Here is a 25,742-nt window from a genome sequence, read left to right as displayed (position 1 = left end):
TCTCACTTTATTATTCTCTCTCTCTCTCTCGCACTCGCCTCGCACAATATGGCGTCGCACTCTGGCCGTCGTAGCGGAATCGGAAAATCGTGCGGAATCCACTCACTACTGGCAACGCGAAGAAACACGAGCGCGCAACCCGCACCGCCGATTGGTCGATGCCAGCTTGCTTCATGACGTCACGCCAGCCCTCGTGACGCGCTACCCCGAAGGCCGAGATCAACCCCCTACAACCACCATACGACCTACTGTACCCCCTCTCTCTTTCTCTCTCTCTATATATATATTTTTTTCTTTCTTTCTTTCTTTCTTTTTTCAACTTGTTTTCTCTTCAGTAAACTCATTTTCCTTCTCTCTCAACGATGATTCTCTCGTTATCGATGACTACACCAGCAACCCTCTCTTTCTTATTCTCCCTCCCTCTCTTTCTCTATCTTTTTCTATTGCATACTTCTCATAAAACGGTTCTCGTTGCATTCGTTTAACACGAGACAGAAACTTAGCCGTCTCGTTCATAGACGTCAGCATCGATCAAACAATACCTTCATCTGTCAACAAGAATTTTAAATGCATCTAAGACGATCCATTGATTTGATAACATTTTGCAATTAAAATATCAATCTTTTTTTTTGTTTTTCTATGTAATCATGAGATTCGTTTAATGTTTTTATATTGATATTCATAAATGTGAAATGAGAAGTAAACATTTTTTTGTAGGATCTTATCATACGAATTTATTGATCAAAGTTATTTACCCTAGCAATCGATGGTAAATGTTTCTCATCTTTCATTATTTTCTCTAATTCTTAATTTTGTATTAAAAATAATTGTATAATAAATAATTTTTTCAAAATGATTACTTTTGTAATATTTTCTACCCTCACGATCATGCGCGATTAGATTTATTCTGATAAAGTTGCATCAAGTTAAATGGACGAACTACACGTGCGACTTTACCGCCGAAAGATTCTTTTGTAACATTTGCTATTTTAATATTAACTTAAATATATCAATTACATTTAATAATGGCGTTAAGCTCAACAAAAGGTGAAATACCATTAAATGCTATTGTTTTAACCCAAAGAGAGGCTATTCAATATCGGTGGAAACAAATCCACAATTGGGTACCGCAAAGAGAAGTGTAACTAACCTCAAACAATATCATTGTATACATTTTTGTCTACAAATAATGAAATAATAGTATATTGATTTTTACTGACACTTAAACTCTTTTAAATTCTATTACTTATATATTTCTATTATTCTTTTATCAATTTGCAACATAAATAATAACATGAAATTTTGTTTAATCCAAAAGATGGTCTTTTTCATATGGAGCGGCTTTGCTTGGAGGTGTCGCAGCAATATCAAGTTTATATATTAATGTTAAAATTAGGAATATAATGAAATTACGTAGCTTTGGTTTGGCTGCTTCTACTATCAGTATGACAATATGTCCAGCAGTGCTTACCACTTTAGCTCAAATGGAGGTATAACATTATAAATCTTTGTTTAGTCATTTACCATTTACAATTTGATTGTAAAAGTATATGTTATTATAAAATGTATTTAGATGGTTACAGAAAAAATATTTTTGCCAGTGCAAACTTGTCCTTTATGCATTCAAATGAACTCATTAGCTGTTCAGAACGTTACCGCTCTGGTATATCCTTTGATCTTGTCACCGGTAGTAAACCTTATGGTAAGTTTTAATTTCTATTCATTCTTGCAATTGTAAATAGATATAGAAATGATATATACTAATTAATATTTGTATATAATTTTGTTATAGATTGCTAAGCGTGCTGGAACATTTAGAATGCCATATTATACAAACTGGAAAGAAGTATTATATTTTGGTGTGAACTTATGTAAACCTATTGTTCCATCGTTAGCAGTCTTAAGTACTATCAATTCTTTAGCTGCAATGTTCATTTTATATAAGCAATTTAATTGCATATCTTATATAGAGCAAGTATTAACTATAGATAAAGAAAGCGATGAAATGGATACAAAATTTTGAAAGTAAATTATTTTTTGTTAGTCACATAAATTGTTGAATAAAATGTTTTTGATTGTGGAATCGTCAAATCATATTGCAGTATTTGTTATTTGCTTATATTTGTATGTATGAGTGTCACGCATGCATGTTGTATGGGAAATATATGTGTATATATATACATTTGAAAGCAAACAAGATTTGTGACAATATAAAATGTATTTATTCCTTCATCCCCTTGCATTATAAGTTGTTATTAATATATTTAATTATTTTTAGTTGTCTGCCAAAGTTGCTCATTCTAATGGACTTACTGTGCTAGTGTGCACTATGCATTGCTGTTGTCTTTATTTTGTAGGCGGTATATAAACCAATTTTAACAACAGGCTTAGGCACAGTACATTTTGTAATATGTCTTTCAAATTATTAAGATTCGCTGTCTTGTACAGTAACTATGTCATTTTGACTTAAAAATTCTTTTAATGTAATTTTAAAATCCTGAATCTTATTCATGCAACACGTAGGCTTATACAGAAAAATGTTGGTGTCTTAAAGTGTATCATGTATGCATAACAAACAGTGCTGAACTGGATAGAAATATAACTTTTAATCATTTTTAGCAATATAGTCAAAGCTAATGCAAGGTGCATAAGACATTCCTTCTTAAATGTAAACGAAGTATGTTAAAATAACTATTATCATAATAAGACTTAAAATATTTTTATGAAATAGAATAGGATGCATGAATTTTTCTGATTTTATAAGCAACATCACTTTGTTATGCATGTATAAATATCATTAATAAGATGAAAAGCAACTACTAAAGAAAGTAGTTTGATCTGTACGATACGCAAAATTCGCGTACAGCGGAATCAAGTAAATATTTTCATCTATTAGGATTTGGGACTTTAACATATTTAAATCGATTTAAAAAAACACGCTATATAAAAGAAAAACGAGAAGAAAAAAAAAGCAAAACAATAGTTACCATTGGAAATGCATCAGATATTTATCTTCTTTGCTATTCTCCATTGACATATTGAACTAAGAAATACATCAATGATACGATATGTACATTGTACGTACAAGTAGCATTACTATCATTGACGTAATTAGGATTCCACAGCCTAATTTAGTTCATGTATACGATAGTTTGATTTGCCGATAAATCTACAATTAAGTATGATACTGGCAGTTGGTTGGACATCATGCCGAGGCTTGAATAGTACGGAGATCTCAAAAACTAGCTAGCTACCTTGATAATAATAATGTAATGTAATAATGTAAGTAATAACATCAAATGTTAAGTTAAAACATTGATTAACAAAAGATTAACAACACGATTTCTTTAGTCTTAGCAAGCTTTGCTCATGTAAACGACACAACAATGAATAAATTGGCAGTGAATGGAACCAGTCACAAAGTAACTGGGGGATCTAAGTAAAGATAGGATATCAATACATGGAAGAATAGGACGCCAATTTCTTTCCAATTTCTGCCGGACGCTCTTTTATACGATAATAATCTAAAATGCATCACTAATTAATCGTAGTACATTAATAGCTGCATTTGGCGTATCAGCCACCTAATCATTATATATTTCAAACTTTTCTTTTAAAATAAGAATTAATATGTATATGCATTGAACTACTACTTGTTTTTCATTTTTTGTATTGTAGGTAGCGATATAATGCAACTATAATGTACACAAGGATTCATGAGTTTACGATCACAAGTCGCAGAATAATCAAAATCACAATGAGATCGTCATTTTTTTGTTGTTAGTACCTTAAATCTATTATTACAACTAAAAATTAACATTTTTTTTTCTTTCTTTCTTCCTTTTTCTATAGTTATAGTGCGGTCCATTGCTTATTTACAGTAGAGGTCCCATTCTGCAAATATTTTATACTACACACACTTGGAATACCTCATTGTTCTTTAGAGGTACCGTCTTAAAATTTATCTCTGTTAAGTTTTAAGCTGAACTTGAATATTAATGAGCAAGATAACAATAATTTTTGTAAAGTTATCTCTTTGAACCTCTTAAAGTGGTATTTTAAAGGGACTAATTGAGACGTATCTTATAAGTTTAAGCTGTACGTTAGAAAGTACAGTAACTATATATCCCTTTTTTGTTTTATTCGATATTTTTTTTGTCATCAATCGCAAAATTTCTTTTCTGCAATAAAACGCTGGACTATATTACAACTATAATCATTAAAATAAACTTCGATGTAGCAATGGTATAAATTATGTCTTAGACGATTTATACATATTATATATTTACAATTAGCTAAATACATTTTGAGGGATTTTATTCAATCACCAACAAAATGGTACAATCTTAATGGAACGACCTAATACAATCTAATTAATCATAACAGATATATTTATTTATACCATTAGTACAAAGAAATTCAATTTAGCCGTTTTAACATTGCCATACGTAACATCAAATTATGATTTACCTGTTCACACTTACAAACAAAATGAATATGAATACAAAGAAGCTTCAATTGCGCTAATTATAATTATTTTTTTTAACAATTTTTAAAACACATAAAAAAATATAAAAAGAAAACACCATATCAGCAATTTATCCTGAAGAAAATGAAACAATTTTTTTCTTTTTTTTCTTCGTAACAATTATAATCGCTAATAAAAATATTTAACAGCATTTTGTAAAACATATTGCAATCTAATTATATATTCCAATTAACAAAACATATAAATTCAAAGAATACAAAAAGCATCTTTTTGCATATCTTTTGTGTGTGTGTGTGTGTGTATATATATATATATATGTATATAAATATACATATATTTATATAATATGAATATTCTATATTTTTCTTGCAGATTATATGCAATATAATCCAAAGATATATATCTTTGATCGAATTTGTACAGTTTTAAAGAGACTGTTTATCTTTGCTGTGCTATATAATTACTTATATATCACCCATACACTGCAGATAAAGATATCGATGTAGATGCACTTAGTATGATGGCAGGAGCTAATCGCGTGCAAAACGCTTTAAACGCATGTTTAAGTGCTAAGATTTGTTTAATAATTAAGTTCTATTTCATTAGCGCTAGTATACCTCGCTTAATATATTACTTGAGAGAAAGAGAGAGAAAAAAAGAGACATAGAGTTAAAACGTTCTACATTCTTCCACATTTGCTAAATGGATTTTGAAGAGATATTTTCTTTTTTTTTTTCTTTAATTAAATAATTAATTTCATTATCCGATCAGTATAATGATATTTTTAAGAACAATATTTAAATAAACAAAGTGAATTTATTAGTAGTTTGATATAGGAATAATATTTTAAGTAATAATATTGCCATCATACTTATAGTTCTATCATCCTCAAGGAGGACTGTATGGTATCATAAAAGGGAGACTGTGTATGCTAAAACATACAAAATACAATAGGCACCACTTCAAACAGTGAAAGATTGCAAGTAACAGCCGCCTCCAATGTCATTTTCGCTTGCGCACCCCACGATCCATATTTTCTTGTGTCGTAAATCGGTGGGTACGAGGATGTGTATGTGGAGGAGGAAAGGAAGGTCCTGCACGGTCCCACCAAAAAGATGAATAATCTTGTACAGGTACCACAACGGGAGATACAGGAGACATGGGTAGTGGATGTATGAACGATGGATGATTAGGTTGTACCATCACTAATGTATGCTGCTGACTGGCCACAAACGAGTTGTACTGAGTGCTATTATTGTATTGAAAATGGGATGTTGCTTCAGTATTATTATAACGAACTGCGACAGAAGTTTGAGAAGGTAGGGGCCCTTGTGGAGGACCCCAGGCCAGCTGCTAGCATCTTCGGCAGTGCCAATGTGTCATATAATCTTGATAGCTCACAGTAACCTTCTCACTCTGGTAACGAGTTAACTTCACACTACGTCTAATGTCTGGAGTTACCAATCCTTTATAACCACCTTTATGCAGCAAGGAATCTATTGTCTGTATCTGGTCCCATCCTAAACATGTCAAGTTCTAACTTTGCAGAATACTCGCGAATTTTCAAATTGCTGTAAATATCAGCGTAAAGATTAATCAAATTTTATTCTTAATTAAATTATTTCTCTCGCTCTTAATAGATAATTTTCTATTTCCTGGAAATATAGGAGTTATATACTAATTAAGATATTGCTTTAATGCGAAAAAGAAATAAACTGATAGGAATACGAAGCAAATAATTTCATAATTCTATTTTGTAATTTATCAGTCATTCTAGATAAGACCAACTCTCTGATTGTTTATGTACCCTTCTGTAATTTCTCTTTTCCAAGTATTTTCTTTTATTTTTTAAACTACATACTAACTATGAAAAAGATTTGTATTTCCTATTTTGAAATCACCAGAAGAATTAGAATAAAAATCTTAATGAGTATAGGTTATCAGCGATAATATATCAATTTCTGACTATAATTTAATTTATTGTAAAAAAAACATATATACTGACCTTGTTCCGGTGCTACATCAGGCAAATAAGTAGCGGTCCGCTTATTACCCTTTTCATTATGGAATTCTATACGGATACCATGAACTCCAACTTCCCAATCTAAATAGTCAACTCCGTCTTCAAAGTTTCTAAGGATAGATACGCTAACATGTAAGCGTGGCAACTCTTCTCTTGTTATTGGATTGAAACGAGAATCCTTAAATGCGCTTTTAGAAAGAAAAACAAAAATATATTCTGACTTTAAAGATGATAATAGTTTCATTCTCGCCAATATTCTATCATACCTAGTAGTAGCGTATTCTCTTAATCCGGCATGTAAATGCATAGCATTAAATGTACCGATGCAGCCTCTTAATCTCATGTCTTTTCCAATAGACCACGTAACGAATAAAGGGCTGAAAATAATATTACATCCGTATAGTACAATTTTTTGTTGTATAAATAAATCCAACTTAAAAAAATGCGACAATATACATTAGAAATAATAATAATAAATCAAAAAGAGAAATTTAAATGATAATTTAGTAAAAATCACTGTCAAAATAAATCTGTTTCGTCCAAGATTTTTTTTGTTTACAATATTCAAATAAAAATAGAACGAGAGAAAAATAATTCAAGAGACATAATCAAAGAAACAATAGAAACGCCTCTGCAACGATGACAATGCAATAAAGCTACGATGATCGAGGAGTCAAAAAAAGAAAGTATCATTTGTATATATAACCTCGTGTAGACGATAAAAAAAAACCACGAATTTTAAAGATATTGAATCACAACAAAAAATAAACGATAATGGCTTTAAGCGAAGTTATTTTAAAAGGGAAGACATAAATCTAATCGAGGTTAGTTTAATCGAAGGACTTTTTCTCAAGGACTTTTATCTTTTCAAGGCTCGCAAAGTGCATTGTCAATGATCTTAAAAAATATAAATCATGCATTAACGAGATATGGAAATAAGATAGGAGGTAAAGAGAAATTATGAAAGGAGAAAAGTGGAAAAAGAAATAAAAATTCTAATGGGAATGTTCAAAGAAAGACAGAAAGAAAAGAAAAGAAGAAAGAGAAAAATGATGCAGAGTGAGAGTGAGAGTGAGAGAAAAGAAAGAGAAAGAAAGAAAGAAAGAAAGAAGAAACGAGAAGAAGAAACGAAAGAGATAAAAAGAAAGAGAAAGAAAGAAAGAAAGAAGATAAGGAAACAGAATTGAGAAAGGCGCGCGGAGATGATAACGGTGAGGGGAGGTGAGGAATAAGAGGGGGAGAGGGGGGAAGAGGAGGAAGGGGGAACAAAGAGGGCCAAGGTATACTCACAATGCATCGTTGCTGAAGTTGGGCGTTTTTGGAGGGTCAAGTTGATGTAGTTGGCAGTAAAGTACGTCGAAGCAAAAGAAACCCATCTCCGGTTGTACTATCGTGGAATAGCGAATCTGGGTGCCATTTTGCAATACGGTCGAGCCATTGCACGGAATGCTGGTTGAATTATTGAGCTTTTGCTTCTTCGTTCCACAACAGCCAGCAGCCATCTTTCCTGGCTCGACTCTCGCGACTGCTCGCTGGATTCTAGTATTAGTAAGAAGAGAGACACGACACGTTCGGTCTCCGACCCGTACTATACACACACTTTACTTAACACATACACTCATGTATGACGTATACGTATCATCCAGTCTACCCCCACTACACGTCTCATCGTTTAGCTCTCGTCGTCGCGTGCGAAATTATGCCCGCGCTCCGCTAGATGTCTCATCACGCCACTAAACAGCTGTTCGCTGCACTCCCGCCATTCGTCGAATGTACGTCGTCTGCAAAGGTACTATATATGTAAATAATGAAAGAATACTTTGGTAATACGAGTTTTTGATTGGTTGATACTCATCAGGGTGATCAATTTTAAACCGAGGCGGGATCTTTCTATCAGAGGTATCTTTAATTATTTTATATGTTAATACAGTTATTTATTATTGTATCTTTTATTTATTCTTTCTTATGTAAAATAATAATGAATAGAAAATTTCACTTTTAGTATCGTATCTTTTAATTAGAATAGAAACTTAAGTCAAAATATTATTGTCTAATCCGAATTTTATAGCTGAAACACCAATGACAGATTTTTATATCTACGATGCGAAAAAACGAATTCTAATAACTAATCCGTTTAATTTGTATAATTTAGTATACATGCTTTTCGTAATTCGTTGTATGTAATGTAAGAATGTTTAGAATATTAAACGTCATCTGAGTCATATGTTCTTCACACAGAGAGAAACACACGAATGCTGTATTTATATTACATATGAAAATTATACGTTGAAATTATCTTAGATTGCCGTAATAAACATTAGATTATACTTCGACAATAATAACTATATAATAATAATGATATTTAGATAAGAGACTTATTTCCGTCGAGATCGTTAGATAGATAGGACAGCGGTAGGTAGAATAAAATAAATTTTTCGAAAAGAACAGGGTCCATAAGATCGAGTGGTCGGCTCTGCGTACCTGCCTACGAAGTTACCGGAGATAGCCGAACCGTGACGAAGGATTCAATTCAGCAACGTGCACCGCTCTAGCATCGTGCTCGCACCCATCTCCGATACATAGTTCTATGTATGTATATACATATACATATACATAGATGTATACGTACTACATACGTCTTACCTGTCAGCGCATATTTTAACGATTTCGCGATCGTGACACAGAAGATCATTTGATCTCGATCATAGAGAAGATCGTGCCTTTCAAAGATAAGTTTCTTTTTCAAAGTGTATATCGACGAAATAAATATTTGCGAGTTCACGTTAGAAAGTGAAATCGTTGGCGCGTTCTCGTCTATCTTTCCGTATTCAGTAATACGAGTGGCAAGTAATACGTCGCGACTTGAAACTTCCTAACTCTCGACGTAGATGGAAAATAATGTTCTTTTTTTTTTCTTTTTGATAATCGAAACGCGTGTGTGTTACTTTCGGCTTCGTGCGTGCGTTGAATATTTACGATAAGATATAATATAAGGAAAAAACAGTAGCGTAGAAGAGAAAGGTGAAAGGATCTTTTTGGAAAAGGTATCTTCTTTCCTCGTCTAATACACTTGTCAAAGTAAGTTAATGTTGATTTTTCTTTTTAATCGATCGATAAGAATTCGACTTTTCTTTTTACTTCTTTCTCTATTTTTATGTTTTTTTATTTAAAAAAAAATCGTTTAAAGATAAGTTAACCTAGTCGAACGTTAATTAATCATTAACACGTATATAAATTGATCATAGTCAATGTCGAATTCGCTGTCAGAAGAATCCATTTTGGAATCCATTTTGAATCTATTGCCAATCGCTCGACCAATCAGATTCGTCCGAAGAAAACATTACTTTTTCTGTTCGTTATCTCACACATACGAAAACTCGCATTTATACAAGCATTTATATACGAACATTTAAGTTAAAATATTTAAATATTTCATCTATATACACTCCTTTTCCAACGTTATTTTTTCTTCAAACAAGACAACTATTATTTTTTTTTACGTAAAAGTATATTAAAATTATGAACTTAGGAGTTATTTTAATTAAAATTTTATTAAAGAAACCATAATCTTTGTACTACTATTAATTACTTATTAATAATCATACAATATTTTAGTAAATTTCTATTCACGTGGTTTTTTGTGTACAATAACAAAAAATACAAATATCTTAGCCTATATATAAATGTTATATGGCACAGTTGGAGTTGAAATTTGCTAGAAAAAGAGGATAAACAATTCGAATTAGTTTGTAGTAGTAAAAAGAAAGTCTTTCATAGATATAAGAAAAAACATTATAGTTGCATTGTTATTACTTGTTTCTTCTTCTATGAGAATATATTATAATGGTTCTTCGCATGTGGGATTTATTGTGACGAACAGAGCGTAGAATCAGCGTGGTTACCTCGCACGTTCCAATTTATCTCGAGGTTTTATCGTTACGTTTGTAATTTCATAGCTCTTGGTAAACCCGCGAAACACCATATACATTATACATAAATACATATATACACCATGATAGGATTATTCCAAGCACCATTTTGGCTTGGATGGTAAGCGATATATTTGAATATATGTATTTGAAATATCTATCACATATTCTTCTCCCAACTAAAATATGATCTTAGATATTTCAAGAATCTTATGATTGTTCGTAACAGTATAATACTTAAAATATACCAAAGTATATGTAAAATCGAAACGTTCAGGAGGTAATGGCACTTGGTGGCAAAATACGACACGTATCGGTACGATACGATACGATAGACATACGAATTCCATTTACTGCTTGAACTGCGGTCACGTGTTGTTTATAATGCACTTTCCTACCCTTCGTGGAATTAGAATTTGCCATTAAGATCGACAAACAAAAATTTGGATCATTCAACTATCCTTCAGATTGTTTTTTTCTTTTTTATTTTCCCTTGTAAAATTTTTTTATTTCTTTTTTTAATTCCTTTTTTCACATGCCTGCAATCATGTGCAACAAGCGATCAAAACGAGTGGAATAAATGTATACCATGATAGCTGTATCCGTTCATCTAAATATATCGTATGTATATATGTATGTATGTATGTATGTGCGTATGTATGAATGAATGAATGAATATATATATGTATATATGTATGTATGTATGTATGTATGCATGGATGGTTGGATGGATGGATGGATGGATGGATGAATTTACGCATTCGAATGATTTTATTGTAAAATATTCGGGAATCTTTCGATTTTACGGATATGTAAACGGATAACGGATCGTTTATATTTATTTCCTCGATCGTTCGTGAAAATTTCCGAGAAATGTGAACGACGACAACAATGATCGATCTATCGTTTTCTCGAAGAAGGAAAAAAATGTGAGAGGATTTGTATCACGTCAAGGTTATGTGCCTGACGTAATCCTAAATAGGTAATTGTGAAAGTATGTACATATTTCCTTAAACTATTTATTGGGTCAATATCTTTCAACATTTTTCGTCCAGTATTTAAAATAAATGATCAGTATTTACGATCAAATATAATATCCATTTATAATATTTAATAATTAAATTGTTACATTGATTAATACAAAATCTGTCAGTAGTTATAGTCAAATAATTATTATAGTAGATTGGTATTTATAGTGTCAAATATGTAATACATAACTTGTATCAATATGTAATCTTGACTAATATAAATACCGGCCATTTATTTTAAATATTGACAAATTAATATTTATATCCAACAAAATATTCACATATACCGATCGTTTATTTTACAAAATATCGACCATTCGTTTTAACCATTTTTTCGAAATATTGATCAAATAAATAAAAATATATATATATATATAAGGAAGGGTTGAAAAGTTTTGAGATTCAACGAAAAACGAATTTTTTCAAAGATAAAAGTAAGTTAGATTGTACAAAAAATTGTTTCTACATTACGCACACATATTTAGGATGATATATGGGTTGTGTAGTAGGGGACTGAAAAAAAGGTTCTTCCATTTTCGTAACTCGGGAAAGTGAAAATCTGGGAGATACTTTCACTCTCTTATTTAGTATTAATTGAAGTGTTATTAATTAACAGTTGTTTTAAGTATGTGGCTCATGTGGGAATCAATGGAAATTATAAAAAAAATGTTTCCCATTTATGTAACTTACAGACATTATGAGAGAACTATCAAAGTTTCACGCATTATTTTTCATATGTGTAAATAAACAAGAAGAAAGGAAAAACAATATATTTAATATAAAAAAACATTTGCGTGCTTGTATCATAGATATAGAAAATGTTTTTCTCACAAATTCCGATGGATCGTCGAGCTTATATATATATATAATACTTGAATGAATAAAAGTAGAATGAAAGAGAAAGAGAGAGAGAAAGAAAGAAAGTATGTGTGTATTTGTTGGTATTTCATTTCAATAAAAAGAAACTTACAAGTAAATTGATTGCGAAAAACTACAGGAGGAAATTTCTATTCGATATTACATAACACGACACACACACACACACACAAACATAGACATAGTGTGTTTCTTTTCTTATTCATCATCGTGAAGACATCATAAAATTGTTACGTTTATCGTTTTTATTTATATAATAGATTAGAGTATAGAATAGTCTACACCCATATATACAAACATATACACATGCATATACCTATGCGAATAAAATTGCATAATTTTTTTCTTGTATAATCAAACGTAACATTTGTTAATTAATGAATGCGAATTGTCAAGGTAATGATAGATTTCGTTTTTTAACAATAAATTAGTGTAAAGCTCAAGTTAGATCGAATTGCGCGATCCGATCGATTTATAATTATAGTTTTGTTTAATTTTCAGTCTTATTATCGTATCGGAAGTTTCCGTCTGTGTTCTATTTTTAATTTATCATAGCTCGATTTTCACTGCGAAAGAGACAAAAGATTGTTCAAACAATTCTCGATTGGTGTACGTCATAGTTTCTGACTCAAAAACGTGCATGAGAATGAAGTTCGATGAAAAAATATAGTATTTAGGAGAGATAAGTCATAATTTTTTATTACTTCATTATTTTTTACTGTGTATTTATATACTTACATAGACACACATTCATGTGTCTGTGTAATAGTATATAGTATATAGTAATTCTTATGTTATATACACACGCATATATATTTATACCTATAGTAAATATTTTTATAATTATAACATAAGTATGTATATGTATAGGAATAAATTTTAATAGTATAAAAAATGTACTATTTAGGGTAATTAGGCGATCAGTTACAGTGTCTACTTCAAGAAAATGATTAAAATTGAAATAAAAAGATAAAGAAACAGGATTTCGTACGCTCACATGCCCACAGATATTACAGATAGTATAGGAATGTATTAGAATGATCATGAATGTAAATACATAAATTACTTATATGCGTCAAGGAAATATTTTGATTAAACGTAAATGCACCTGTCGTATTGTCACTTCGTTTACATTCTTTTTATAGCATATTCGACAAATTTTTCCATTTTTTTGTTCATCAGATATCGTCATATCCTATTCATTGTATTCTTTTATTTTTTAATCCTCTTTTGTTGTTATTTTTATATACGTTATCACGCGAATTTCAATTATTCGAATTTGTACGATACACGATTATTTTTATTTACCGTATAAAATATTATATTTTCGTGATTCCTCGTTTTCAAGTATAATTCTTTAGGATTTTTTGAAAAAAAATAGACAGATAATGATAGTTGATGGGTAAGTTCGTTCATATAATACATATGTACATATATATATATATATATATATATACATAAAATTTGTTGAAAAGCTTACAATAAAGAGCTCGTTGTGTTTTCTTTAAAAATGAACTTTCTTATTATAGTAAACTTATATATGCATGCATGTATGTTTACACATATATATATATATATATATATGTAAATATTTTATTTATATGAGTCTGTGAAATAACAAAATTGCATTTTAATCTATCTATGTAACAAATATTAATGCAATAACTATATGAATAATATGTATATTTGCATGTATGTATATATGTATGTATGTGGTTATGTAAAATTATGTTTTCTATGTAATCTCGCGCGTATAATTTCATAGAAGTGAGCAATGTTCGGTATCGATTACGAAAAGGTATTTGAACTCTCTTCACCCAGGAACGAACGAACGAAAATGGAGGAGAGATATTCCTCTGGTTCACTTGGAAATCGAATCTATTCTCGTTTCATGTCTATCGAGTGTCACACTCTACTTTATCTTCTCTCGGTGCATTTAGTCCGGGTGTCGGGCTGTTACTCGTTAAATTGACATTTTCATTTACGTGCCAGGATCGCATGGAAAAGTCGTAAAAATCCTCTTGAAACGCTACTATTACGCTATCGTTTCCCTACGAGATCAGAACTTTAACGTTATCTTGATTTTGTATTTTTATTTTTCATTTAAATCTCCCGTTCAATGTTATTATTATTATTTTCTTCTTCTCATATTGGATTTTACAGTTCTTATAGAAAACAAAAGAAAAGAAAAATGTTCCATTGTTTTTTTTATCGAAGCAAGCGAGTACCATATTGACCATCATTTGCATTCGGTTGACAAAATTAATCTATGAGATTTTTGTTTAAGACCGGTCGTCTGATCGGTTGCATAAGTTAGTTGTTTTTTTTCTTTTTGATTATTCGGAAATAGTATTAAAATAAATGTTAAACGTTGACAATCTTATTAAAAAAATGATTTGATAAAATTTATTTTGTATACTAATGAATTATTCTATATATACAGGTAAAAAGAGAGAGAGAGAAAGAGAGAGAGAGAAAGAGAGAGAGAGAGAGAGAGGTTTCTATAATTTTTCTTTTTTAAAATTTCACTTACGAAATAAAACAGGAGAAAGAGAAAGACGAATCATTCGGCCAATGAAATACATTTCGATCGTTGAATAAATAAATAGTAGCAGATCGAGAATGAAGAAATCGAGAGAGAAAGAGATAACGTTCTTTGCATTATTTTCTATCGCAATACTCGTGACGACAGTTTAATTAATTTATGTAGGTGCAGTAGTAGTAGTAGTAATAGTAGTGGGTACGATTATCATCTCGTCAAGGGGATCTTCTTTTTTTCTCTCTCATTTATCTTAAAGATTCCAAAATTATATACGAAAACGTTAATAAACAGAATATAAATTTATCCATAGTGATCTTCGTCGAAGATGAGATATGATAATGATTATGATGGTCTTTTCGTCGACAAGAACTTTCCTCTTCCGTTGGTATGACGTCATTCATAAGATTACGAAATTCGTTGTAAGGACAAAGCTCGTTACACCCAGGTATCGTTTGTATAATTAATTTTTCGGTAACTCCTGTCCATAAGAGTACCTGTAATTTAATAAAACAAAACAAACAAAATTATATATATATATATATATGCTTTTTTCATTCATGAGATCACGATTTTTCTCTTACTTTTTAATGATTATTATTTGTTTTTTTTTTTCTTATACGTAATTATTATATAATATATTGTAATATATTATTATATATCACATGTAAGTTGGCTCAGTAGGTAATGTCGAAATTTTTACGAAGTAATTATTTTTCTTTTTTTTTTTATTATTTTGATATGAAATACGAAAAATTTTTAATATAAAAAATACTATATGCCGAGTGATGTAATAAATATTACGACCTAAAAATATCCTTTTTTTTATCTTTGGTTTTATGAAACAATTCTGAGAGAACGAAGTTAAATTATTTTAAGAGACATTTGATGGTGGTAAAAATTTTTCTTCAATCGTATTATTTTTACGAGATTTCAAATTTATCGATACTTTTCTATTACGATTAATAGATTTTTTGTTTGTCTAATATTACGAGATAAGAATTAATGTGATTTATATGATAAATATTTGAAGAATTATTTTTCATTCTCGATTAGGATTATTTTAAACAATTTCTAATGTCTTTTTTCTTTTTGATATTAGTCGAAAAATGAAAGAGTATTCGTTCCAGTACTATTTCATTATTTCATGTGCAGAGAGTACTAAAGCAGAAGCGACATGTCGGAATAAAATAAAGTCAGGACAGACGGCGTAAACAGAAATTATTCAGAAGGAAAATTATAGAATAGGAAAACCGAGTAACTTTATTTTACGAAATGGCTTTTCACGAGATTAGATTAACTATTCGAGTGTCATGGTACTCTTCTATAATTAATCACAATTTTTCCTTACCTTCTGTTTTTATTTTTCCTTCGTATTTTCCTTATAAAGACTAAAATAGACGATAAAATTCATATCGCGAGATAATGTAATAATACAGTATAATAATAGGAATCTAAGGATTAAATTTAAATTATTCCAAATTAACGATTTTCTAACGAACATTACGATCGTTATCGATAGAATTTTGTCACATAATTTTAGTTTCTTCTCAATAATTTCATTTACGGTTAACGTTAACACTCCTAAAATACGTGGAAGTACATTTCGAGCATCCATCTATATCCCGTTAACGTTCTCACAGGCTTTATTTTCATATAAATCAAGTAATCGTTGTTTTGGAAAACGTACGATATTCGATTTACTTGTTTGTAACTTTGTAATAGACAATAATTGGAAAACTTCGTGATATTATCGTATTAATACATATGTGTGTTTAGTATATCAAACATATTTAATGCCAATGAAAAAAAAAATAAAAAACAACCAAATGAAAATGAATATAAAGTGTTAAAATTGATAATGAAAATTTGGTGGATTTCTACCAGGTAATCATTAAATGTAAAAATAAATAGTGAAAGCACTTACGCGAATATAGTAAGTTCCTTTTTTGTCACGTAGAGTTTCAAGTATTATGGTAGAACCATAAGCGGGAAGTACGGGTTCATTGGTGCCAAGAGTTCTTGCCAATGCAGCGACGTTTACTTCGTGTGCAGAAAATAAGAATGCTTTTCTATCGGCAGGTGTTAATTTTCCTTTTTTATACAATTCGATATCTTCTATTATCTTTTTCAATAGCATACCTGGAAATCCGTTCGTAATTATCGCGTTATTATTATCATTAAATTTACTATTAAATTAAAAAAATAATATATTAAAGGACGTATTATTTGCTTAAGTACTGACATTTATCGATTTATCGTATGTGTTATTTCTTTTTTTTTTGTCTTCTCTTTCTCTTTAAGTTCTCTTCCTCAATTTCGAAAGGAAACGACGAAGAGCGAGATCGTTAAATGACAACGATAAATCTTTCAAGTTTTGTCGTTAAGTGCGTTTCGTTATCCTTTACGAAAAGAATTCTACTCTTACTTATTCAGCATTTTAAGCGTTGAATAAGTAAATGTTTTAAAATATCGATGACTCATACATAAGTTACATATGTGTCGGTGATTATTGTGATAGCTGATGTTAGTCGAAATATTGACAAGATTTATTCTACGATTAATTTTATAATAGAAATCATTTTTTTAACAGAAAATAAATCATAGTTAATATCAGTTTGTTTAATTTTATATATATATATATATATATTAGTAATTTTACTCAAACGAATTTCGTGATTAAATCTTTTTAATGTTTAAAGATTAATTTAGTAATAATTTGATGTTACGAACCTCCGTTGAGACGTTTCAAGGTTCTTGTATAAGAATGTAAATTGAAATCAAGAACTGTGATTTCTTTCATGGGACTAGGAAATACATTCTCTGTCCATTTCGGTAATGTTAAATTTTGCGATGCCTGAAAAAGGAACGAAAGAAGAAAAAAAACCAAGGAAAGAATTTAAATATCTTTGCGATTTAAAAAAACAAAAACAAAATCGATGAAATTATTTTCATTAGACAAAAAGTAAGAATATAAACTTACCTCTTCTTTCAATAAATTATACATGTATTGAACATCGGTGGTTGTGTTAACAATTTTTCCGGAATGATCGGTTAAATAAGAGAAAACATTTTTATATTTTTTGATCATATCTTGAATTTCATCTTGAGCGATGAATCGTGCGTATTCTTCTTTGTATCTATCAATACGAAAGATATAACATTAATAAAATCAATTATAATTAATTATATCAATTATAATTAATTATAAAATTAATTATAAATCGGTGATGTCAAACTCGTAAGCGAAAAAAACGATCTATCAAATAATTCAGTTTCATTTCTTCGTATCGAAATTCGAAAGTTTTCGGAATATAATAACAAGAAAATATTAATTTATTATTTTAATTTCATTTACTATTATTATTAAATATGAATAAAAAATAAAACCTTAAGACAATATTACACCTGCATACAAAATTCGGGATTTATATTTTTCGGTTAAAACGTTTAGGCCAAAATTCTGTATATTTTATCTGTATATAACTGTTTAAAGAGTGGAAATAACTTTCGTTTTTTTTTTTTTATATAAGATTTTGATAAAGTGTCTCCCATATATGGCAAAGATGTTGAATAAATTAAGAAACTCGCTCTATAGTCATCAAATAAAAGTGAAAGTTTATCGAGGAAATAAAAAAAAAAGGTTTCAAATTTTGAGTTTTGCGTGATTTTCATTTGAAGATTTAACGAGACGCGTTACGTTAGATATTAATTAAAACGAAATATTATTTCAAAGAGAAAAAAATAAAAAAAAGAAAAAACAAATCAATTTATATATATATATATAATTCAAATAAATAACTTAATAATATTAAAATAAATTCAAATATAATTATTATTTAAAAAAAAATTAAATAATATAAATTATTAATTAAATTCAACTATTTTAAAAAATTATTTTTTATTTTAAGTCCTTTCGTACAATAAAATAATATTTAATTATAGATAAAATCTTTTAAATTCGAGATTAATTTAAATTTAAATAATTTTATATATATATAATAAATAATAAATATATAATAAATATATATATATATAGAAATGAACTGACCGTGGACAATAGTGTGGAAACAGTAGGGTTTGCATATCAGATGGTATAGATAAGGGCGTCCACGTGGGAATCCAGGGCAAATGTGGATTCCAGGTCTGTTTCTCCGAGGGTGGGAATAATCCTGCTAGGACAAGCTGGATAGATAACTGAGTCCTTGGCACATCCGTCGCAAGACCGTAGATCTTGTCAGGCCAATAATCCGCACCGAAATATCCATCGTAACGTTCACGTAACATCCTTCCGATTTTGTATTCTCGCATTTTTCCTTCCTTCAAAACATCATCAACAGGTTCTCGTATCGATTACAACCTTTTACTCCTGCACACTTTAGTTTATTTTTACTTTCTGTTTATTTCTCTTATTTTCTCTTTATTTCTTTGTTCCTTTCTTTACTTTTCATTTTCTTATAGCCTTTTAAAATGCCATTACGTTTTCTATCTTTCTCTCTCTTTCTCTCTCTTTCTATCTTTCTCTGTTTCTCTCTTTTTGTGAGGAGAGTGCCAGAGAAAGTGGAGACTTTCGAAAAATTAACTAATCGATTTGTTTGACGTCATTATTGGATATATATACATATATATATTTGTCTCGTTGTTTTTATTCGTAATTTTATATTCGAAAAAGTTTTTTTTTTTTTTAGAGAAAGAGAGAGAGAGAAAAAGAAATTTATAAACAAAAATGTACTCACATTTGTTAAATCGCCATCTCCCATTGGATAATAGGAATAATCACGGTACGGATCGTTGGGATAATTTTGGTAGAATCGATGAGGAACCTTGTCACCGTGTCGAAATAGCTTTAAAACAAAAATAGAAAAATACAAACACACACATACACATACACAAGACGATTAATTATTTGAGATTCTTACGAATGATTCGTAATGATACGTGATTATCTTTTTCAAAAAAAAGTAAAACAAAGAGTAACAAAATCTTGAAACCCTTGAAAATAAGATTCCTTTCCAAAGAAAAAGAAAGAAAATTCAATATAGGAAAAAGTTAAGAAAACAAGAATCCCGCGTTTTGAAAAAGATACTTCTAAGATAAAGGGAATGCTATAAAAATTGTTCAACGGATAAAACTTTTATTTACCACGTGTAAAAGCCGCACTTCTAAATCGCAGTTCACCAAAGTAACGAAATAAAATAATACTACGAGAAACGCGTTTGGATGCATTGTACAGAAAAAAAAAAGAAAAAACAGAAAGGAAACGAAAAATATGTTAAATATGAGAATTTGCTAACGAAACAAAAGTTAACGTGAAATTGTTGATAATAATAAAATCAAATAAAATAAAAGACAAATTTAATTTTAAAGTATTATAACGAATGAGGAAAAAGAAAAAGGATCTTCTCGAATACGTCCGGTTCAGTCGATTTCACGTAACGATCTACTCGCGAATGGTTTTCATATCTAATTGTAAGCGCAAGTCTCGTTCCCTTTCTTGTCACACACTAAAACACATCGCACTACGGTGTGTGGACGCGAGTGGGGGTGGATAAGGAGCTGCCTAACAGGTTTTTTTTATATATACTCTTAAACAATTTTTATTCTCCGTTCCTCGCATTTTCCTCACTTCATTCCTCACATTTCGCTCAATTATATTCGATCATCCTCCCATTCGATGTCACGGTGTGATATTTTTTTTCTTCTTCGAATATGTTTGAAGGTCGAGAAGGAGAAAGAGAGAAAGAGAGAGAGAGAAACAGAATTAATATTATTTCTTATGATTCCCTGTATCAATGTCAACCCCATTCTACAATAAAAACAAATAATTACGAGTTTAAACTTTCGATTTTATTTTATTATTATTATTATTATTATTATTATTTTATATCTTTCTCTTTTTTTATATTCATATTTTTTCGAATTAGTTTTTGTTTAATAATATACATATTCATTTATATTTATTTTTGGAGAATATATTTTTCACACATACATTTAATATTATATAATTTATTAGACTTTTTTTTTCTATATATATTATGATGATGAATATTATTCGTTTTTTCTTTTTTTTACATTTATTATTCTTTTTTCGAATTTATTTCAACAGCAGAGTGGCGCAGTGGAAGCGTGCTGGGCCCATAACCCAGAGGTCCGTGGATCGAAACCACGCTCTGCTAAAATATATTTTTTATTATTTTTATTGAAAAATGTGAAACCATGTGTGATTAGTGACTATAACAGTAAACAGATATTTTTTTACCGTTATTGTTTCTTTTTATATATGGTTTAATATGTATTTCACACATATTTTTTCTAATATAAGATACATATCAAATAAAATATATACACAATATTATATACACACATATATATATATATATAAATCATTAATTTATCTTTCTCTCCACACATAATTTTTCTCTTTCACTTTCCTGTTTATTGAGCATTTAAAAAAGGAAGATGCAAAAAAAGATGGAAAAGATAGCTCATATTTTTTGTTTTCAAGCAGACAGGTTTCGACGATAACGTCATTGGCCAGTCTCTTTGTACGTGTTGCATTTTACGATTATAAAATGTGACGTTATTTTACGTGTTATTTTTCTCTCTCTTTTTCGCGTTTAATAATTTTTATCTGATTATACGTGTGTTAAAAAAATAAACAGATAATTTAAATTTGATAAATAATCGAGCTGTAATATTATTTTTGATTTTATATTTAATTTCGTATCAACATTGTATAACTGACAATTTAAGGAAAACGTTTTATTTCCTGTACAATTTTCTCGCTAATTTTATGCGAAAAATTCAAACGTCTTTCCGTGAGAATTCACAGATACTTGGAAAAAAAAAACAACAAAGAAAAGACGATTAATTTATTCGCCAGGCTTGAAAAAGTTCTATCAGTAAATATAAATTAAAATCAATACACCCCTTATATAACGTAATGAATAAAAAAGAAACGATTTTTTTTTTTGCTTTAATTAGATCAAAAATAGGATGAAAAATAAGAAGATACAAAAAAAAAGAAAAGAAAAAAGAACGAGAAATATATCGCAATAGTATACATATATAATTAATTCTTTTAATTTAAAATACAACAACTTCGCGGAAGGGCGATCAATCGTGATAAGATAAATAATTATGTGGGAATAACATTAAAATACGAACTTAACTAGCACTCTTAATTACATATTTTCTTTATTCATTCCCGTTTGATGTACGACGTTTTATTAAATTGCAATTATGGGCATTCGAATAGATATTTCGAGATAAATTTCAAATTAAACATTAATAAAAACTCGTTTTACGCGCGGAATTACCACGGAAAATAAGTTTGTCGTTCCGTGAATATATAAAAAAAAAAAAAAGAAAAGAAAACATTGATTTTGATCTACAGAGATCATTTATTTGAAAATCTTGCTATCCTCGTTCGTATAAAATAGTAATGTGTGTGTGTGTATCATACATGAGTAAATATACAGGAGACAATATAATACTTATTCTACGTCAAGGTCGTACATTCGATTCGATCATTATCAAAGAAGAATACGTTTATATTGCTTATTTGTTAAGATATACCAACCAGTTTGCGTACGCATACAGTTGTATACATACATACATATGCATTTATGTTGAATACCAGTGCAAATAATAGATTACCATACGCATAGTGCTTTCACCTTTCTGACTGTGTCCGCCTCGGATATCACTAAACGAGCTACGCAATAACTATGATCTAATTTTACGAATCGTGACCTGGATTTTAGATCCTTAGAAGATACGCGTATTTTCATATCCGAAATCCGGATTTAATAAACATTTTTTTTTTTGAATAAAAATTTATAGACGGTTCGTATTAAAATGTATTTAAATGATGCACGTTATAAGAGTATTTATAGAAAATACTATAAATGACAAAATTAACATTTCTTTTTTAATTGTATTATATATATATATAATTGAAGAGTAACAGTAGAAAATAACTGTAAGTGATAAAATTGAATATTTCTGAATATTTGAAATATCAATGTGAAAATACCTTTAGTATAGAATACAAGTGTGTATAATAATTACCAATAGTGTTGAAAGACGTTTGATAATAAGTCTCAATTAATTTCAATTAATTGTTTTAAAGTAAAAATAGGATTAGCAATTACGGTGGTGATAAATTTAACCTATCGTGTCACTTTGAAGTGATATATATCTAAAAATATGTGTACGATACGTTTGTATAATTTTCTTTTCGCTACTTTTTTCTACTTCCTAGAGAAAACATTTTTTTTCTTCAATACTCACAGTATTATCCGCAAAAACTTTTCGATTAGTCACCGGCATATACTTTTTTTAATGAATTTTTCTAGCGGGAATTACCTATTTAAGTATTTCTAGATTTTATCGTTTGTTTTTTTTATCCTTTTTTAATGGATTCGTAGAAGGAAGAATCAGAGGAGGATAGATAATATGTCAACAATAGTGACAACAATATTACTTAATATTCTCTCGTCATTGATCGAAATTCCCGTTCAATTATTATTGTTTTATGGAATCTGGTTTTTTTTTTTTTTTTTTTTTTATCGGGAACCGCAATAACCGGTTAACTGTTCAAGTACGTAACTTTTTTTTCTTCTTTTTTTTTTTTTTTTTTTTTTTTTAATATTAGAATTTTCCCATCGTCATAAAATTCTCGGTAGTTTGTTTGCCAGTCGATACAAATATTGACCGGGAAATCTTATCGAGAAAATGAAAAATTGAAATACTCTATGATTGTCGTCGTCTCGTCGTATAGAAACTATCCTTACGATACACTAATTACTCTTTAATTATTCCAATAATTATCCATGCACACTAACTCGAACGATTATTGTTTACTGTTAAATAAGGAAATAATTTACGAATAATAATTTCCATTTACTACGATCGCAATATAATAATGAAGTTAAAATCATGTTTGTTTTTCTTTTTCTTTTTTTCTTTTTTGTTTTTCTTTTCACGAATACCATTCAATAATTCAAGCCAATTAAATTTAAACGTAGCTTGTTAAGAAAGAAAAACAAAATAAGCTGACGTCAATTCGATAGAAAATTACAGATTTATGTATACCATAATCCTACTAATTTCATAATGAAGATGATCGATTATTAAAGTAGAAAAAAAGAAGAAGTACGAATGTTATTTGCCTAATTCACAATAATCAAGTTATAAATAGAAGATCGAGGGTGTTTAAAGTAAGTGATACACACGTTTGTGTAAAAAATCATCTTGCATTCGTTCACAAATAATACACATACACACCCACATTCTTGTTACGAGCCCCATCGTTCTGCATTCTTAAACACTATCGTTTATATGCTATTTTTCTTTCATACCACACGTACTACTTAATTTTTATCTGCATCGTAAATATCGTTTCATATTCCTTTGCTCATCTTTTTCATGTTTAAGAAAACGATAACAAAAATAATAATAGTAATAATAATCATAAATAATAGTTTTAGTAATATTCAAAGCTGGATAAAACCATACAACATTTGAAGAGATTATATATTACACTTATATACAGTATCGGTCAAAAGTTTGGATAAATATACTGCATTTGTGTATCGTACACTTATGTTCAAGTTTTAGGATATGCAATTTTTGAACATTCATTTATTCTTACTGGTGTTTTATATGATTTAACCGTTATCAAAATTTATCAGATCCCAAATAATTGTAAATAATAAGCTTTCATTGGTTTGCTCATTTTTCATGTTTAAAAAAACGATAACAAAAATAATAATAGTAATAATAATCATAAATAATAAAGTTTTAGTAATATTCAAAGCTGGATAAAACCATACAACATTTGAAGAGATTATATTACACTTATATACAATATCGGCCAAAAGTTTGGATAAATATACTGCATTTGTGTATCGTACACTTATGTTCAAGTTTTAGGATATGCAATTTTGAACATTCATTTATTCTTACTGGTGTTTTATATGATTTAACCTTTATCAAAATTTATCAGATCCTAAATATTGTAAGTAATAAGCTTTCATTGGTTTGCTCATCTTTTTCATGTTAAAAAAAACGATAACAAAATAATAATAGTAATAATAATCATAAAAAATAGTTTTAGTAATATTCAAAGCTGGATAAAACCATACAACATTTGAAGAGATTATATATTACACTTATATACAGTATCGGCCAAAAGTTTGGATAAATATACTGCATTTGTGTATCGTACACTTATATCCAAGCTTTAGGATATGCAATTTTTGAACATTCATTTATTCTTACTGATGTTTTATATGATTTAACCGTTATCAAAATTTATCAGATCCTAAATAATTGTAAGTAATAAGCTTTCATTGGTTTGCTCATCTTTTTCATGTTTAAGAAAACGATAACAAAAATAATAATAGTAATAATAATCATAAAAAATAAAGTTTTAGTAATATTCAAAGCTGGATAAAACCATACAACATTTGAAGAGATTATATATTACACTTATATACAGTATCGGCCAAAAGTTTGGATAAATATACTGCATTTGTGTATCGTACACTTATATCCAAGCTTTAGGATATGCAATTTTTGAACATTCATTTATTCTTACTTCAAAATTTATCAGATCCCAAATAATTGTAAGTAATAAGCTTTCGTATAGGAAAATTTAGAAAAAAATGGTTTTAATCGACATCCACATCATAATTCATGGATTTGTAAATGTAAAATAAAATCTAACCTAAGTTTGATTTATTCTCAGTCAGCCAATAATAACCAAAACGTAAAGTATCGAAAAAATGTGGCGAAGAAAAATAATTCTTAAACGGAAACCAATAATATACGAAGTTGTATTTTTCAGATA

The 25,742-nt window shown here is 29.1% G+C and overlaps 3 protein-coding genes and 1 non-coding gene across 4 annotated transcripts; 2 read left to right on the top strand and 2 right to left on the bottom strand.

Annotated features, from left to right (window-relative positions):
• Window positions 1-946: 946 nt before the first annotated feature.
• On the top strand, window positions 947-2,216 carry LOC122521131. The gene is made up of 4 exons (XM_043641604.1): window positions 947-1,141; window positions 1,319-1,490; window positions 1,574-1,702; window positions 1,793-2,216. Exons 1-4 carry the CDS (start codon window positions 1,026-1,028, stop codon window positions 2,021-2,023), a joined length of 648 nt encoding a protein of 215 aa, XP_043497539.1. The 5' UTR covers window positions 947-1,025; the 3' UTR covers window positions 2,024-2,216.
• A 3,073-nt stretch (window positions 2,217-5,289) lies between these two features.
• LOC122521130 (AMMECR1-like protein) lies at window positions 5,290-8,111 on the bottom strand. The gene is made up of 4 exons (XM_043641603.1): window positions 7,803-8,111; window positions 6,779-6,889; window positions 6,495-6,700; window positions 5,290-6,009 (listed from the first exon to the last, which is right to left on the bottom strand). Exons 1-4 carry the CDS (start codon window positions 8,012-8,014, stop codon window positions 5,843-5,845), a joined length of 696 nt encoding a protein of 231 aa, XP_043497538.1. The 5' UTR covers window positions 8,015-8,111; the 3' UTR covers window positions 5,290-5,842.
• Window positions 8,112-15,128: 7,017 nt separating this feature from the next.
• On the bottom strand, window positions 15,129-20,110 carry LOC122521128 (venom acid phosphatase Acph-1-like). The gene is made up of 7 exons (XM_043641591.1): window positions 20,027-20,110; window positions 19,621-19,728; window positions 18,936-19,204; window positions 17,868-18,024; window positions 17,618-17,741; window positions 16,812-17,026; window positions 15,129-15,381 (listed from the first exon to the last, which is right to left on the bottom strand). Exons 1-7 carry the CDS (start codon window positions 20,108-20,110, stop codon window positions 15,133-15,135), a joined length of 1,206 nt encoding a protein of 401 aa, XP_043497526.1. The 3' UTR covers window positions 15,129-15,132.
• An 878-nt stretch (window positions 20,111-20,988) lies between these two features.
• Trnam-cau lies at window positions 20,989-21,060 on the top strand. The gene has a single exon. It is a non-coding gene; the product is annotated as a tRNA-Met (tRNA).
• Window positions 21,061-25,742: the final 4,682 nt, after the last annotated feature.

Source organism: Polistes fuscatus, unplaced genomic scaffold (assembly GCF_010416935.1).
Source record: "Polistes fuscatus isolate 324 unplaced genomic scaffold, CU_Pfus_HIC Scaffold4, whole genome shotgun sequence".
In the NCBI taxonomy this organism is placed as follows: domain Eukaryota; kingdom Metazoa; phylum Arthropoda; class Insecta; order Hymenoptera; family Vespidae; genus Polistes; species Polistes fuscatus.
This window is presented reverse-complemented; position numbering and strand designations above follow the sequence as displayed.

Excerpts from the sequence above, each read along its gene's own strand:
- LOC122521131 (XM_043641604.1), top strand. The coding sequence starts at position 1,026 with ATGGCGTTAAGCTCAACAAAAGGTGAAATACCATTAAATGCTATTGTT. Across the intron at positions 1,142-1,318 it reads TGGGTACCGCAAAGAGAAGT|ATGGTCTTTTTCATATGGAG; the intron begins GTAACTAACCTC and ends TTAATCCAAAAG. Across the intron at positions 1,703-1,792 it reads CACCGGTAGTAAACCTTATG|ATTGCTAAGCGTGCTGGAAC; the intron begins GTAAGTTTTAAT and ends ATTTTGTTATAG.
- LOC122521130 (XM_043641603.1), bottom strand. The coding sequence starts at position 8,014 with ATGGCTGCTGGCTGTTGTGGAACGAAGAAGCAAAAGCTCAATAATTCA. Across the intron at positions 6,701-6,778 it reads AGAGAATACGCTACTACTAG|CGCATTTAAGGATTCTCGTT; the intron begins GTATGATAGAAT and ends TCTTTCTAAAAG. Across the intron at positions 6,010-6,494 it reads TGATGTAGCACCGGAACAAG|GATGGGACCAGATACAGACA; the intron begins GTCAGTATATAT and ends TGACATGTTTAG.
- LOC122521128 (XM_043641591.1), bottom strand. The coding sequence starts at position 20,110 with ATGCATCCAAACGCGTTTCTCGTAGTATTATTTTATTTCGTTACTTTG. Across the intron at positions 17,027-17,617 it reads CTTGAAACGTCTCAACGGAG|GTATGCTATTGAAAAAGATA; the intron begins GTTCGTAACATC and ends ACGGATTTCCAG. Across the intron at positions 15,382-16,811 it reads AAGGAACTTACTATATTCGC|GTACTCTTATGGACAGGAGT; the intron begins GTAAGTGCTTTC and ends ATTAAATTACAG.